The 17855-nt window shown below is 45.6% G+C and overlaps 1 protein-coding gene across 1 annotated transcript; it reads right to left on the bottom strand.

The window, feature by feature from the left end:
• Positions 1 to 1070: 1070 nt before the first annotated feature.
• PARD6B (par-6 family cell polarity regulator beta) lies at positions 1071 to 17447 on the bottom strand. Its single transcript, XM_005492012.4, has 3 exons — positions 17179 to 17447; positions 12216 to 12438; positions 1071 to 5594 (listed from the first exon to the last, which is right to left on the bottom strand). Exons 1-3 carry the CDS (start codon positions 17242 to 17244, stop codon positions 4765 to 4767), a joined length of 1119 nt encoding a protein of 372 aa, XP_005492069.1. The 5' UTR covers positions 17245 to 17447; the 3' UTR covers positions 1071 to 4764.
• Between the last annotated feature and the right edge of the window lie 408 nt (positions 17448 to 17855).

The raw sequence follows: 17855 nt of genomic DNA on the forward strand, positions 1-17855 counted from the left end.
TGCAGTTAACGGCTGCATTCCTTCCTCAAGGAGGCAGCAGTAGGGAAAGTTCGTCTTCCTTGAAGTAAGTTTGTTTTAAGGAAACTGCCGTGGGTATGGGTGCTCTGCAGAGGCAGCATTGCTGAGCTGTGTGAGTGCACTGAGCCTCACTGCCAGCCCCACCAGGCTCTCTCAGTGGGTGAGCCAGGCCCTGCTGAGCCAGGGAACAGGGCACAGGATGCCCTGCAGAGCTCACGCCGTGCCAGGAATGGCACTCTGCTCCAGCACCCCTCCCGAGTGTCCTGTGCAGAGCAGCACTGCCCCAGCTCCAAGCCCCTCGTGCTCGTGCCCAGGGCAGCAGCCTGGGTTCTCTGGGCTGCACTGACTCAGTGCTGATCCCAGCCCTGCTCTGTCTGCAGGGATGGAGAGCCCTGAGCACACAAACCAACCAGGCCCACAGGCACAGGGAGGAGCAGGCAGAACTCTGCTCAGCCCCAAAGCAGCAGGAACAAAGCCACAGGCAGGGGGCTGAGCGCAGCCCCAGTCTCTCCTCCCTGGGTAAATGTTTACTAGCGCTGCCAGGGCAGGAGCAAACAGTGGTAAGTGAAGTGGGTTTGAGTTCAAGCTGTCCCATGGACACTTCTGCAGATACTCGCAGCAGCAGGAAGAGCATCCCCAGCAGCAGCAGCAGCAGCAGCAAATGACCCAGGTGACGGCAGCAGGCACCTGAGGCTGTGCCAGGAGCAGTTCTCAAGGAAGGGGCCCTGAGGGACAGGGCTGGCACTGCCCAGGGACACAGCTCTGCTCCAGGGGAGGGACAGGGACACAGAACACTGCCAGGGAAACACTGCCTGCTCCCCTGGCTCCTGCTGCAGGAGCAGGCACAGCACAGACAGCACTGAGGGACACACACACACACACACACGGCTGGCACTGCCCAGGGAGGGACAGGGACACACAGGACACTGCCAGGGAAACACTGCCTGCTCCCCTGGCCACCAGAGAAATAGCAAGCCCAGCTATTGTCACACTTGAGCAAAAGGATACATTCTTCCTCATTTTATCTGACAAAGTAACTGAGAAAAAAGCACTTCATTTCTATAGCCATTTATTATTTTGGTCTGTAAAAATATAAGACTAATATACAACTACATCTAGCTTGATTTTTGTAAAATCAATCTTCATTCGGTGAGATACCAATGTACATTATACATTAAAGTTGTAAGAAAAATACTGATATTTGACATTTTAAACAAGTTCATTCATGTAAAAATCACATTGCAAGTAAAATTTAATTAGAAAATACATAATATTCACAAAAATACACATGTTAAAGACAGCTTGTGAGAACATTGTCCTAAATTTAATTCAGGTGTGGAAAAAAACATATGATTCACAGTTAGGCTTGACTTCTCCAGTACCACAGCAAAACTTTAAAGAAAATGCATCTTAATTCTATTAAGAATTTGTTCTTCCTATTAAGGTGCACTTGGATCTCCCAACCACCAGGGAGGAATCACTTGTCCCCCTCCGTGCATGTACACAACATATAACACTAGTCAAAGGAATTTTAGTTTTTCATTCCATTCGGAAATAATTTGGGTATTTCATAAATTAATTTATAAAATCTGGATTGAAAATACAATTTACACACACAGGATACTTAATACACAGATTACATCAATAGCAGCGTAATATTGTCAATCATGCGCAGCATCCTCACCATCACTTCTGGAATTCCTTCTCCTTTTCTTAGCTATAGATAAAATCTATATAAACAGTCAAGCCTCTAAGTATTGTCTTCCAGGGAGAAAACAGTATAGATGTTAAAAATTTAGGAGGTAGTGAATGAAAGGCTAACAATATCAGAATATTTTAAAAAACCCTATACTGAAGCCCAGTATCATTTATATATAAAATTAAATTTAGAGACTCATAATCAACCATTGATCATCCCAAAGTAGCAATTTAAAAGTCTTTTGTAATTAACAGTGTATGTATTAGTAAGATATGGAAGAACTTTAGAAACTTTATGGTAACTGCAGCGTTAAGCAATTACATGCTGTGCAGTCTGTCATTATAACTGTAAATACACATTCTTCAGTTTTATTCTTTTTTTATCAAGTCCCAAATGCTTAGTTTTACTACATGTCACCAAATTTCTGTGAAACAGAGCACGATCTATGTCAAAAAGAACATTATCTCATGCTTAGATGACTCAGTTTGCAGGAAAGGTCCCAAGAGATGAAGTCTCATGCAGTTTAGAGCAGGACCTCAGTTAAATGTCCACAAGTCCTTAATACTGGCATCAATATTCCTCAGCCTGCCCATGCACAGGGCTGGCAGCACGGCAGCCTCGGGGCTCCTGGGCAGACCCAGCCCTCCCAGCTGTGCTCTGAGCTCCAAAACCCTCACGGGCCACAGCAGCCCCAGAGGGGACTTGCATGGAATGAAAACCTCACACCTGCGTTAAGTGCACTACCAGTTCATTCTCTGCACCTCTGGACCTCTCTTCTCTCCCATCCAAGTGCCGTTATTACTTTGATTATTCACAATACATTCAAGTAAACCAAAGGCACAGAAGTGCAAACTAGCAGAATAATGAGTCTCACCCTCCACTGGTGATTTCGTACAGGAAGGAAGGTCTTTTGACAAAGGAAAATAAAGATATTTTCAAAGTAAACAATCTTCCGTAAAGAAAGGAAGTGTAGAGCAGCACTGAGAGAAAACATGCACAGGTAAAGTTTCCATGTTGCAGAAAGAACATTCCTTTTTCTCATTTCACACTAAGAGGATGTAGTTACTTCATTTTCAGTAATTATTAGCAAAACAAGTGAAACACTTGAAAGATCTTGCTCTTGTAAGAGATTCCAGGGCTCTCCACACACACTAAGAAACCATAAATAAGTGTAACAAAGAGCCCTCACCTGCAGAGCACCACTGCCTGCTGTGCCTATTCTCCATAAATCCTAAGGGGGATGAATGCCTCTCTTGCCATCTTGGACTCCAATGGCATTGGAGGTTTGAGTAAACTGCTCATCAGATACTAATTTCCAATATGCACTTTGTAACATCACTCAGCAGGGATTTGTTTCTGCAGCAGTGTTTGCATCATCACAAAAACCTGAAACAAACACAGGTTTAGGCTCTGACAGTCTGTGATGACTTCTACAGATGCCCTACCATTAAACTTACAGTTGAGTTGGTCTTCTGTTAGTAAAGTTACCAGAGGTAGATTTTCCTCAAATAGACTGAGGGGAAAAAAGCAAAGGGTCAGTCTCCCTTCCCACTCCTCACTCCTTCCCAGAGGGTGGAACACTCCCAAGCACCTGAGTGCTGCTCTGGGGAGCACAGGACCAAGGACAGACGGGCAGCACCCTCCTCCTCCTGCCAGAGGCCATGGCATCCCTGGGGACAGAGATCCTTCTCCCCAGTCCTGCTGGTCCCAGCTCATTCTCCTGCCACAGCTTCTGTTCCCAGAGTGGGGCCAGCTTGGGAACCAAGGGCCAAAGGGGTAAAGGGGGAGATACAAAAAGGGGAAGGATGAAAACAGTGCTGGAAGCCTCTCCTGCAGCTGTCCCAGTGAGTGCAGTGGTTACACACACACCTTTGCTTTGCAGCATCAGGACTTGTCATCAGTGTTTTCACACAGAGCAACACTGTAATATCCACAACACCCAGCCAGGGGCACACGACAATCTGCATTTACAGAGCAGTTCCTAGGAATGAACAAGTTAATATCACATGGCTCAAACAAGGTGTACTAAAGCCTCATTCTGATTTAAAACTTTTTTTTAATCCAGGGATTTAACAATACTGTTCTAAGTTGTTCAGGTTTGAAGAAAGTCACTTGCATATAATTCAGACTCATTCCAACAAACCTTTGCTAGTACAAATCATTACAGTTTCTACTAGGACTGCAAGTGTAACAGAGATGACATTATGCTATTTCCATAGCATTAAGTTTACATTTGATTTGTTTGTAATTTACTGGGATTAATAACTAAATCCAATGATATCCTTAAATATTGCAAACTAGAATGAGAACAGGTCTTTGACGCATTAGTGTTAAGACTTTCACATCTGCATTTCAAAATCAGAGTCATTAAAAGTAAGCCTGGCCATTAAAACCAGTAATGGTGCCTGACTAACACGGCTGTGGTTGCACATTCACTCTCAAAGGAACAGTGACCTCCACAGCCCTGCTGTCCCTGTGTCACCAGGGCCAGACCACTCACCCCATCTCCTCCCAGTCCACTTCTAGTCCCTCTCCCAGCTCCCTCTTGCCCAGAGCCCATGCACAGCTCTGCAGTGGAGCAGCAGCCAGGACAGGAGAGAGGTGGCTGGGGCAGCTCCATCACAGGTGAGCAGCCCTTCAGAGGAACATGAAACCACAGCGCGTGACACAGTCAGCTACACACGGAAGGAAGTTTACTTCTATGGAACCAGTAGTATACAGCATAAAAAAATAACAAAAATCAAGTACCTTTAAAAGAAAGCTCACAGCCATCTCTTAGCTATCCTTCATTTTCAATTTAAATTTTCATCATTCAATTTCAGCTATTTATCAATTATTGTCCAGCTTTGTGAATTATTTACATTGAAGTGCAGAATTAATGAAGTTAGTTAACTTATGTAATTTTGAATGTCTTGATTTTACATTTTTCCTTCCTTTTAATCTAACTGCAGTGCTTGGTAGATGGAGAGGTATAAAGTGTGTTACATATTAAGCCCAATTAAAACATGTATGGCATCCTTACTGATACAAAGTACACCACTGTCATTTCATAGTGTTATTATAGTTCCATCTTCTTCTAAGGACTTACGCCCTGGCTCTGGGGCCTCATACTCCATGCTAATGCTGCCTGTCGAGTGATTCAAGTTCATCTCACTGGAAGGAAGGAATCCATTTTGTGTGGACTCGTGGAGGAGTTCAATTTGTGATAAGGATTCTATGCTTTCGCTGGCGGGCGTAGCTTTTGGGATCTGCTGTGGCTCGCCACTGTCTTCAATAATAATGTCCTCCTCATCGCTCTCCTCTTCTCCTTGCAGCAGACTGCCCAGGATGTTTGGAGTGCTGCTGGGGAGGCTGGACTCGGTGGACTGGCCCGAGCTGCCCGAAGTCCGACTGTTCCTCACCACGTTGTTCCTCTGGTTGGCGGGTCTGACCGTGATGATCAGGTTGCGGCTGTTGGCAATCATCATGTCTGTAACTTGATCGAGGCTTTTTCCCGACACCTCTATGCCATTCACCTCCAGCACCTCGTCGTTGACAGCCAGCAGCCCCGTGCTCTGCGCCAGCCCCCCGGGCACCAGCCTGGATATGAAAATGCCGGGCACCTTCTCCAGCCCGTGCGGGGTGACCCTGACGCTGGAGCCGTCGCGGATGTAGAAGCCCAGCGGTTTGTCGGTGCCGTACTTGTAGAGCCGCACCCTGCGGTGGGTCTCGGGCAGGATATCCACGTCTATGATGGAGGACACGGGCCTGAAGTCCTGGGGCATGCTAATCACAATGTGGGGCTTCTTCTTGTGGTTGTCCGGACGTAGCACGTTGGATAAGACGTTCTTCTTCCTCGTCATGGTATCCGTCCCGAAGGCACTGTAATCGGCATCCTCTGTAAGACAGAGCACACGGGGATTAGAGACAGCCAGGTCACACTGCTCCCACGTCAGCTCAGCACAGGCAGACAGCTCATCCTCAAGGTGTCAGCCTTACTGTTGTAGAAGAATTTCTCTCAGCTCAGGAAACAAAAGCTTTAATGTTATGAAACACAAAGTTTGGAATACTTTTGGTTTTCTACTACCGAAGGAAAGAGTGTGCGCAAAAGAAATTAAAACCAGTTAGCAGCAGCAGACACAAAGAACTACAGCTGCCTGAGAAAGGGTAGAATGGAAAGAGTGAGTACATTCCTAGAAACATTTTAATTTTATTCAGAGTAATTCCACTTGCTAGTTTTCTCTCCTCAGGTTTCAGATCATTGGAAAAGAAAGAATGAAAAAGGGAAAGCAGCCAGCGTGCCTATTATTGCCTAGTTACTGGGAGCCAGCCAAGTGACCTGGATTCAAACTCCAGAAAGCTTATTCCATTCTGCACTCTTCCCTGCCCCCACGCCATGTAGGTAAAATGGCTGTGGAGCAGAAACAAAGAGACCTCGCACACAAATACTTCAAGCAAAACTGTTCATGCAAGCAATGCTGTAACTGCCACAACTTGAGACAGGAATAGGCAAATGGCTTAGAGCTTAAAAAAAATCCAAAAGAAAACATATTAGTCCCACAACTACTGGTAAGGGACAAGAAAACGTGTTCTGCAGAAAAAAATATTGATTTCTGAAATGCTTATTTACCAAAGGTTCCACTTTTCATTTTAACATGCAATAACTCACCAAAAAGAATCAACCTAAGTACATTCAGATCTGAACTTCCTCTGATTTATGCTCGTAAATTGAGTGTAATCACTCAGACTACACACATCTTTGTTCTGCAGGGGAAAAGCCCCAATAATCATGCAGAACTGGACTGCACTAACCCCAGGACCCAGAGAAGTTGGGATTTCTTTGTACTATCCCATTCAGATGCCATTGGTACAGCCAAGAAAGTGGAAGAATGGTTATACATTCAGTCTGTGGACTGGCTGACTGTGGCAATGCTGCCCTGGTGGCATTTCAGGACAGCTGCCAGCTGCTGAGGAAATCAGTGAGTGCATTTGCTTCTGAGGCTGGGATATACAGACATGAACCAGTTCCATTTGGACTCCTCAGATGCTTCAAGCAAAATAGACCAGAGAAAGCATTCCTGGAGCAACAGGCTGACACTACTGCAGCATGTAACACCAACTCCTCCCTTCCCAGCCTTTGGGGCTGCTGAAAACAAGAACGCTGCTTTGGCTGCTCTAGGAAGGCAGTCTTGGACCTGGTACTCTAAAAGATAAAGGACAAGAAGAAAAGAAACAAATTTAAATTAGCCCACAAAAAAACCTCAAAGGGATTTATTGTCAACTTCTGGCTTGTGTGTACACAATAGTTCATCAACATGTTTTAGAAAAATGTGTCCCGATGATGGCCTCATTTACATTTCTTTTTTATTTCCTTTGTTTAAAAAAAATAATTACACCATAAGGAAGGCAAAGCTCTTGCTTAGCTGTTTGCTAAACACAGAGCATCTTTTGCACTGATGTTTATAGATAAAGTTGTTCAACAATTTAACTCACACAATTGGGAGTTATTCTGCAGATACCTAATTCACACAGCTCTACTATAGCCTGAAGGCACTTCTGTAGCAATCTCAGCTACTTTGTAATTCAAGGTTTAATTAATATAACATTAGATCTTAACATCAAGCACATAGGCTTTAGAAACAGCCTAAAATCTGATAGTCACATGTCTAAGAGTGTTAGGTCAGCTGTGGTGAAGAGCTGGTGCATTAAAAAACAATTCAATCTCTCCAGGCAAAGCATTTGAACAGGTGAGCAGTGCCTGCAGTGAAACACCTACAGAAATGCAAACTCAGCCTTTCCTCTGTAGAAGGCCCTTTGGAATGTCTGCCTAAGATCAGCTGGTTACACCCTGCACTCCATCCACTGCAGACAACACACTGACTTTTCAGACAACATGGAACAATTCTTTTCATGCTCGCTAAAAATTTATGATCAAAGGGTAAGTGAGAGAGGTTTTGCCCTTATCTCCCCTGACAACCCATCCAACCAGTTCCCAGTTAGGAATCTGGTGTTTCATTGAAAGGATTTCTGCAATTCAATGAGGCGCAATAACTTCTCTTTTTTTTTTATTTAGAACGACAATTGTTTACAAAACAAGCTGGAAAGGACAATTGTGAAATTCGATCCTAGACAGGTCTTACTTTAAATACCAGGTAGCACTTGCACTCAGGGGTGCTGAGTGCAGGTTGCTGATGGCAGCTCCAGGACACAGGGCCCAGCAGACTGGGGCCACCGAAGCACTCGGCTCCTGCTGCTTTGGAAAAAGGCACGAGAAAACAGGACAGCAAAGCTCTGTCAGGACTGATCCTGCCACCAGCGTCCTCCCATGTCACTGCAACATTTAAAGGTGTGCAATTGATGGGGTTTTCTCCTTCAATTCAAAGTGCACAAAGTCAGAGAATCAGACAGACTCTGGGGTATTTTACCTATTCTATCATATCAAATATGTAAAGCATTCAATGATCCCAGCTTGCCACAGTGGCTAGAAGGCTTCACCTTCATGGCAGGACACACACCCTGCAGGAAGTCTGGCATGAGCTAGATATACAAACAAATTTATTACATCCAAGTAGGTTTATCATGTCCTGTAAACGATCAAAGACAGCTTGTGCTCTTTACTCAAGTTGGATTTAGAACTGTCCCCAACTTCCTCCACAGAAATCACCTCCCAGCCTGCCTTCCACAACTATCAGCTGGTAACTTCTGTCCAAATCCACATTTTCCAGTTAGCAGAGAAGCACAAAGATCAGCTGCAACAGGACTGGCTTTGAAAGAAATATTATGTAAATCTCTGTATGCAAATAACAGATTCCAAAGGACTTTTAAAACAAAAACTTAGAGTAGAAAAACATTTCTTAGAAAAGAAAGGAACTTTAAAAAGTCTCTTTCAGAAGACAAATCAGAAGTCTTAAATTGAGCTGGTAGTTTTGTTTTTAGTAACTTTCTTAAGTTACAGGACACATGGCTGAAGTAAAAGCATCCCAAAACTGCAAGCCAGATGTCAAAACATTTAAGAAACTCTGACAAACCAGAGGGAAAGTTTTTTCATTATAACTGCTCTTAATAGTTAAATAATTCAGAACTAGCATGAATCTTAAGATAAACAGTTAAGGTTAGAGAATTTGTGAGGAAAACAATAGAGGCAGGTTGATAAACTCATCTCCCCAAATGTGAGCAGAACAGCGCACTCTGGGTAACCTCTCTTCACTGCTAAACAAGTTTTCTAAAGCAATACTTTTAAGTACAAAGGCATCTTTGTTCTGGCACCTCACTAATCAGTTTAAAGCCCCGGCAAAAATATTTTGGCCTAAAGCCAAAGGACAAGGTGTTAACTACAGATAGTGTGGAGGAGAACGTCCACACGGGGCAGGAAGGATTTCCCCCCCCAGCAGTTTCAAGCTCAAGGTGGCACCAATCTGTACAGACTTATTACTTGAAATTGAAAACAAAAGCCCACAAATGCCAAATCTGGTTTCAATTTAATGTTATTGAAGACAGATTTTTGACATATTTTCCTGACCCATTTGCAAATCAATGCAGAGTTACCCGTTAAGAATTAAATTTTCAAAGCCCCCAAGTAGTTAGTGTATTTGAACAGAAATGCAATTTAGCATTCTTTAAATATGACCCAACAAATCTCCTCCTATTTAGTCACGAAATAGAATAAAATATGGTTTTAGGAAACCAAGCTGTGTTTTTAGGAAGAGGCCTCAGAAGCAGCTAGGCCAGTCCAGAAAGAGCTGTTTAAAAAGCCAACTGCTCTTACTTCTCAGCAAAGTAAAGCTTCTCAGTGACAAAGTGTCTCTCAAGAGGCACAAGTGGATTAACCAAAGAATCCACTTCTCTCTAAATACAGCCACATCCACGCAGAACTCGCAGGAGTTGGATATTGTAATTTAGAATCCTTCCAGGGACTGTTAAGGACATTATAATGAAATGTATCTCCTGTTATCTCTGCTGTTCTCCCATTTACAATGCAAAGCTCCCCACATCAAGCTGCCCTTCAGCCTATGCAGACTGCTCCCCTCCATTCTCTCTTCAGAAGGGTTTTTCTCACAGACAGAGTGACTCCCATACATCTGGATTTAATCACAATACATCAGTTTAACCTTTAAATACCAGATGTCAACAGTACCTGTTAATCTGTTAAACTGCAGAATGAAATTCCAGAGAGGAATGTTTTCTGCAAGCTGACAGCCAATCCTGACTTGTGCAACATCAAGCCCCAGTTCGGATTTTAGCACTGGAGCAGTTTATAAAGTATTTTAAAGGAATTTTGTGAAATACAATTAGAGGAACCTAAGAGGAATAGTTTGTGATTTCATCACAGGATCTCTAGGTTTTTACCACACCAACCAAGCCACATAAATGTTCAGGACAAACAAAGCTTTCAGAAATGAGGAATCAAAATCAAACAGGAGAGAGAAGAGCCGCTACTCTGACATAACTCTTCCCAAATTCTGGAGTCCCATTATCACAACCATTGCTTCTTAGGAGAAGCAAAACCATCCTGCAGCTCCCATTTCAACCCCTCAAGGTGTTCCTGGGATGCAATATACTAAGGAGTTAATACTATTTACATTAGATTTCACTGCAGTCTGCTCATACCTCAAGTTGGCTTTGCACAAATTACTTGAAGTTTCTAAATAGTTAAGACAGTATGATAAAAATTTCTTAAATAGTTAAGATAGTATGATAAAAATACATTATTAAGAATCAAAACACTTTCTCTCTTTCCCCACAGTGGCTTTTCTTCAAAGATCTTAAATTCCCAACTACTGCTGCTGGAAATACAAAAGAAGTCAAAGTTCCATTACAAAACCCACAAAAACTTTTTGGCTGATTTAAGAGAATGCATGAAAGGCACAAGTAGCCTTGCAGGTGGAAAAGTAACTTGTGTCACTTATTATAGTTCCAAACCAGCTCGGATCAAAGCAGCCCCATCGATTGCAGGTATTTGCCAAGGCATTTCTTTTCCATTCCAGAGGCAGAGCCAGTAAGGCTGCTGCAATCTGTGAATTAAGGACACTTAAATCACACTGCACAAAATATGAACCATCCCTAACTCCACCAATCCAGCCTTGGTTACAGGCAAACCATCACAGATAAAATACAGAATAAAGTTGTTTCTGTATTTTCCATCAAACAAACATCTACCCTGTATGCAAAGATGTCAGTGAAGGCAAAGCCTCAATTTCATCAGCAGATGTGATCAGTGTGATCACAACTAACTCCCAGCACAGTGCAGTGGGGACTGGGGTGCCAGCCTGGGCTCATTCCCTGACACTCCAGGGGCAGAAGGCTCTCGTGTCCCAGGGAAGGCAGTGACACCTGGCATTCCTACACAGCTTTTCCTACTCATCAGCTCTGGTTCTGATAAACTAAAATGGAATCATCATCTTCTACTTTTGTGCATTATATCAACTCCTGGCACCACAGTAGTACCAAATAATCCACCTGGATCAAATCAAGGTAAAGGACTGTAGGAAACTAAAGATTCATGATAAATGGAACACCAGGAACACGCAACAGTAGGAACAATCTAAAACCATATGGTGTTGAAATATAAACTCAATAATCCCAGTCTGACAAAGTGGCTTATCCCTTCCTGTCATATGGCTACTGTAGGGGATTAGATGGAGTCATAGGCCTTGTCTCCCTCCAGGTTCTGCTGGAGCAAATGCTTCATGCCTCTGGCACTTCAGCACTGAGCACACAGGCCTTACCAGTCTGTGCTCTCAGCACAAACAAAAACACTTTGCCAGCACTCAGCAGCTGCCAAGCAGCCACGCTGGTTATGAATATTGGGTTTGTGTCAGGCCCTTGAGGAGTTGGTCACTTTTTGGAGTGGGAGTGGATAGAAGGTTCTGATGCCCAAGCATTTTCTAAGGAAAAGATGCCTGTCTTCACAACAACCAGGAACAACACCACATGAACAAATACAAACTTCTGATTGGATTTTTTCCCTTCATGAACAAAAGCAGACAGTAGGAACACACAACCAGAGCAGACACAGTACTTTTAAAGGCAAACCATCAAAGCAAGCAGCCCTCACTCCTGAGGTTTGCTAACTGATATAAACTTGTCAACTGAACACTTCAAGATGTTTTATTGCATTTAATACTTCATGTAATAACATTTTTAATATTACTTTCCATCCTGTAATGGTCTCTCTTCTTGTCTGATCAAGACTGGAATTTTAAGTGAAAAGTATCCAACATACAGAGCAAAAAAGCTTAGAGGTTAAAAGTTTATTTTCATTTGCATACATAAAATCAGAAAGAAGCATTTGCTGGAGATTTAACTTGACTTTAACTCAACTAAATATAAGCAAAACATCACAAAGTATAAATAGGTTGCCTGAGGAAGCTCTTGCAAGAGAGACAAGTTGTGAATAGCTTTCATGACTCATAATTATTACGGAATTTGACATGAAGAAATAGGACTGAAGGGTTTTTTCCTCCATACATCACACTGCAACTGGATGAACAGATGATTCACATTCTTCAAGTGCTCTTACCTTTTCTCTGAATGAAAATCCTGAGGAGAGGATTGGCTGTAGAAACTGCTTTGTGATAATTGTCATCATTATTGATAGGCAGCAGGTCTCCGTGAATGTCCGTGTATCCCACCAGAACATCGACGTTTGGGATCTTGTGCACGTGCTGCAGTAATCCATAGAACTCCTCAAACTTGCCAGGTTTGGATCTCTCCAGAGAAAATCGTCGAAATTCTGCCCCAAACTACAACAAAATATACCTTACATCATTAATATGGAAGCAACAATTATTTTATGTTAAACCAGAAACATTATGGAATTAAAAGTGCACTAAAAACTACAACAAACAATTTTGACATGGTATAAAACAGTCAGTGAAAACGGCTGGTTTTTCCCCAAAGTAATAACTAGTTTTGTACCAGGTGTACCTTTGAGCATGCCAAGGCTGTTTCATTGCTCCATTTAACGGGAGCACTCGGATGGCTGCAGGTTCTCACACACCCATGGAGGAACCACGCCAGGCAAGGGACAGAGCAGAGGCCCGGCACTCCAGCAGGGCTGTGATTAACACCCTGAGGTATGTGCCTAGCTGGAATTCGGTGCTGAGAACCAGCAGTGCCCTTGAGAACAGCGTGCAGAGACTGTTACACAAGCGTGGGTCACCCACGCAAGGTGAGCAGCCCTCACACCCCGGCTGCTGGGGCAGGAGGTGAAAATGCCCCCTGGCTGTGCAGAGCACAGGGACTGCTGCTGCTTTTCAGGGCAGCCCGCCCCTGGGGAGTGATCTCAGCTCCACTCTGCTCCTACAGAGAGAGAACAGGAGCAACAGCCACTGCCTTTAAGAGCATTCAGAAGATTTGTGTGTATGAGCAAGGCTCAAATCTTGATTGCAACAGTCTTTTAAATCAGAGTTCTATCCAGGATATAGAACCTGTTTTTTCCAAATCTGGTAAGGTTCAGAAAATATAGGAAAAAAAAATTAATCACGGACACTACTTTAAGGGGTAGCATTTGCTTGTAGTCAACATAATCATTCTACAAAAAACCCACCTCACAAATCCACTCAAGCTCAGTCTGCTACATCATCTCTAAAGCAAACACTTATTAAAGCACGTTGCTTATTAAGGCAATGATACAGTGGGGGCAGGCAGAGACTCAACTGGGTGCCAAGAAAAGGATGAGCATTTGATGTAGACTAGACAAATTGTGATTTTTACTACACATAGCTAGTAAAATGTTGGTGTTCTGCCTAATAAGGGCAGGATCCAACGCAAACAGAATATTGGATAAAAATTACTCTAAATCCTCCGTATCAGGCACAACATACCAGAGACGTCCAAAGGAATTCAGAGATAGCAGCAGCCAGGTTACAAAAACCAGAACAGCTTGTATACAAATTAAAAGGATAATAAGCTAATAATTTAAAAACTCAGTTGGCTGCTTTTTTTGTGTGAATTCTATTGCTGACCTACAGTGAAAATAAAGACTTTAGATAATTTCTTTAGCAAGTTGAGTTTTAAGTAGAGCAGAAGCACACAGGAACAAAATGCTCTGAGCGCACGTTTGAGCCTCAGTATCACATACTTTGGTGTACCTCACACACAGGAGATGTGGAGATGCACTTCACCTCACACCTGATTACAATCTTTGGAGAATAAAAGCCTTGGAGCTCTCACATACAAACAAAGCACTGAAAACCAGGAGACAAGGACCTCGTTGTTAGCACGTTAACACCACGCTAACTCAAAACAAGCTACACCTTCAACACCCCACCTTCCTCCAAAAGCTTCAAATAAAGGAACTATCTGGGAACATTCCTGCTCTAAAAAACCTGCAATTACCCAATCATTGACTAATGAGGCAGAAGGGATGATTGGAACCTGCTTACAAACAGCAGCCCAGCCCACAGGAGGAACTCCCAGCACGTCAGAGCAGCACAGCCCAGCCGTGACACGAGCGCAGGACTCGCTCCTGCCCCAGCTCCTGCCCCGGCTGCCAGGTGGGAGCCCCGCAGCCATCGGAACTGCTTGGCTTTCAAGGATTACACAGCTTAAACATCATTCGCTAATGAAAGTTTGAAAAAGCCAACAACCTCACCCTCAGGTTGGAATAAATGTTGAATCTGACCACAGCAAGCAAAGGGCCAAATTTTCAAACGTGTGATTTTTATTTTTTGCTTGTAATTTTATACATATTTGGTGCAAATACCGAAATACTCCTAAGCCACTCGTATGTCCTAACACAGCTTGCTCAATACCATTAGAAAGCAGGTAAAAGACAAGTCCAACTGCGCAATTCCATTATTTGAATGCCTGAAGTGTCTGCAGACATTTCTATCAGATGCTGCCCTCCATGCCGTGAAACAGGGCTGCACTGGATGCTCTAGAGGAGTAACCCAAGCACAGAAGGCTCCTTGCCACCTGAGCCCTTGACAAGCCCGTGCTGCTCGCGGTAACTCCCCCGGGAGAAGGCAGGGGAGCCATGGCAGCACACCAGGAAGGCTCCCGGGATGCTCACCCAACATTTATGGGTCACCTTTTTGAAAATCTCTGAAACACAGCGCCGAGCTGCTCTGTGCAAGTCTCCATCACTGACACAACACGAGCTGCAGTGACCTCTGGCTTAGCAGTTATTAAGATTTTACTCAGAAATAAATGTAATTCCAAGTCATGAAAAGGGGGAAACCTGAATTTTAATATATAGAGAACTAGAAGCTTATTTTAGGGTTTCCATACCATCACTAGGAACTCTAGTCTGGGGAATTGTTGTAATCTTCACTGCAGTGTTGTTCTTGCCTCTCTGCTGGGGCTCTTCTCCATTCTCTGCAGCACAGTCCTTCCTGTCTTCTCAGGGGCTCCTCCTGGGCTCTTGACCCACCCCTATTTATTTCAGTTACCTTCACGAGCTACAGCTGCTGCCCAACTAAGGACCCTGCAGCTGCAGCTCGTTTGGAGCAACTTGGACCCACACAGGTCTTACAATACAACATATATTCAGGCCCCCACAGGGAATAAAGTTTTATTTTCCATGACAAGAATTTAAGTACTATGGGGAATCGGCAGGGCGAGCTCAGAGCAGTTACCCAAACTGAATAAACTAAACTAACAAAAGGGTTGTGCTCATGTAACTGCAACCACAGTTGGGCTGTGCTGGCCCAGCCTTGTCAGCTGAGGCACAATTATTGATTTGGAGTATCTAAATAAAGAGCTGTACATCATGGAGCAGCCTTCACAGCCCAGGCCACTCCGCAGGAACGGCTCCCTCCACCTCCCACACAGGCGTTTCTTCTTTCTCTCCAGAATTGCTCATTTTCATAGAAGGAAGATGACTCCTCTGCGATATTAAATTGAGGTGCTGTTAAATAATGCATTAGTAACAAGCAGTTCTAGGAATGCCTTGAATCCTGCTCCATAATATGCACTTGAGGGACAATCCCTATTCATTAGGGCTACATTTCTCTGCACAAACACCAGGAAAACAGCACACGGCTGATTCCCTAGATAGATTTTAAATCAAGGAAAACACACAGCGGGGAAACAGTAGGGCTGAGAAAACAAGTGATTTGCGTTTGTAAGCACATCATACTGATCATTCTCAACATTGTAAGAGCATAAATAATAGACTTTACCATCACAGTACTAACTTAACTGGTATTTGAAATAACAGCTACCAGATACTCCTGTATCTTGCTTATTTAGGGCACATGGAAATTGAACACTTTAAAGAAATCATCCTCATTCAGGCTATAGAGACACTCATCACACTCTCCAGAAGTTCCAGCACTATGGTGCTTTATCCTTAATGTCCACACAGCTCGAGTCCTGACTGCTGCTCTAACACCTCCCTAGCAGCAAAGGAGGGGACAGAACACAGGCTGCTCCCCACTTCAAAAACAACCCAAGAAAGTCATGTGGCCACCAATGGAAAACACATTCCCACGTGGATGCACTTACAATCCGCCTAGGCAATGAAAAACGGACTTTAACTCAACACTTCTTTGACTAATAGAGACACTCCACCTCATACTGTACATCCAGCAGCTTTATAACTGGAAATTATTACAAACATAAAGCAGAACAAAAAAAAAATCTAATTTCTCTCAGAATATCTAAATTTTATCAGAAAATCTTTGTCTAACCATCAAAAAAAAATTTAAAACAGAAGAGAAGTGGATACACGCATGGGAGAATTGACAGAGCTGGGCAAAGCTGCGAGCACCTGACACGGGTGATCCCTGCGGCAACACACAGGTACACACTCCTGCAACACTGCCAGGGTAAAAGTCTCCCGGGGCCTCCACGAGAAGGCAAACTCCACTTTCGGATAAGCTAGCCACGGCTCACCTCTACCTCTACTGCGAGCCTACGCTGTACCGCACAAAAAGCTACAGAAAGACATAATCATTGGGGAAAAAAGGTAACTACAGAAACAGTCACTAACAAACGCACTCACTGCAATTCGGACAAAGAGAGGGTCTTGAGGCTTGCGAATTATCACAGAACTTTTAGGGCTGGAAGGGACCTCTGGAGATCATGTAGTCCACTCCCCAAGCATGTCTATAAACACCTCCTTGGCCCAGTGATCCCACACTTTTCCCACAGCACAAATTTGTCGGTAGGTCTTTTAGTCCCTCCAGAAACTCAGGGGCCAACTCCACTTACCTGTTTTCTTTTAAACCACATAAAAACCATTTACATTTTTTCCCCGCAGAGAGCGCACCCAGCAAGCGACCCCACCACCTCCGGCGGCCGCGGGGACAGGTGGGGAGGGAGCGCCGGGCCCGCCCGCCCGAGCCCGGGAGCCTGCGGAGCGCTCAGGCCCCGCGGGCCGTGCCCCGGCGGCCCCTGGGCAGGTGAGTCAGCAGCTGACGCCGTCCCTGGCCCCGTCCTGTCCCCGCAGCGACACCGCGGCCCGACGGCCCCGCAGGGCCGGCCCGCTCCTTCCCCCGCGCCCGCGGCCCTCAGGCGGCGGCGGCGGCTCCCACCTTGCTCTTCACCTCCATGGTGCCCAGGCCGCGGCTGCCCGCGGCCCCGCGCTGAGCCCGGTTCATGCCTCGCGCGGTCGCTGCGTCCGCCGCTCTGGCTCCTGTGTCCGCCGGAGCGCGGCGGGACGGGCAGCGGCGCGGCCCAGCCAAGAGCCCCGGCACCCGCGGCCGCTCCGCCGCCTCCGCCCTCAGCGCGCCCGGGCCGGGGCGGGGCCGCGCGGCTCCGGCACCTGCCGGGACCGGGGCGGGGCCCTCGCGCGCCTGCGCCGCCTCCGCGGGGCCGCGCACGGGCGGGGCCGCGCACCTGCGGCCGCAGCGCAAGATGGAGGCGGCGGCGCGGGAGCGGTGCGGGGTGGTTGCGGGCTCTCTGCTCCCGTCCTGCAGCCGGTGCGGGCCCTGCCTCCGCGGCCGGTGTGCCGCACGGGGCTGGAGCGAGGATCGGCTCCCGCTGCCTCCTCAGGCACCTCCCGCCCCGGGGAGCCGCCATCCCGCGGCTCTGCATCCTCCCGCGGCCCTCAGGAGCCTCCATGCCGAGCTCCGGGTCCTCCACAGCCCAGTATCCTATCCTTCCCACAGCCCCGGGGAGCCAGCTCTAACCCTAACCCCACAGCCCCGAGCAGCCTCCATCCCCCGGCCCTCCGCGCCTCACAGCCCCGCAGCCCCCGGTCAGGCTGCCC

This window comes from Zonotrichia albicollis, chromosome 17 (assembly GCF_047830755.1).
Source record: "Zonotrichia albicollis isolate bZonAlb1 chromosome 17, bZonAlb1.hap1, whole genome shotgun sequence".
Taxonomy (NCBI): Eukaryota; Metazoa; Chordata; class Aves; order Passeriformes; family Passerellidae; genus Zonotrichia; species Zonotrichia albicollis.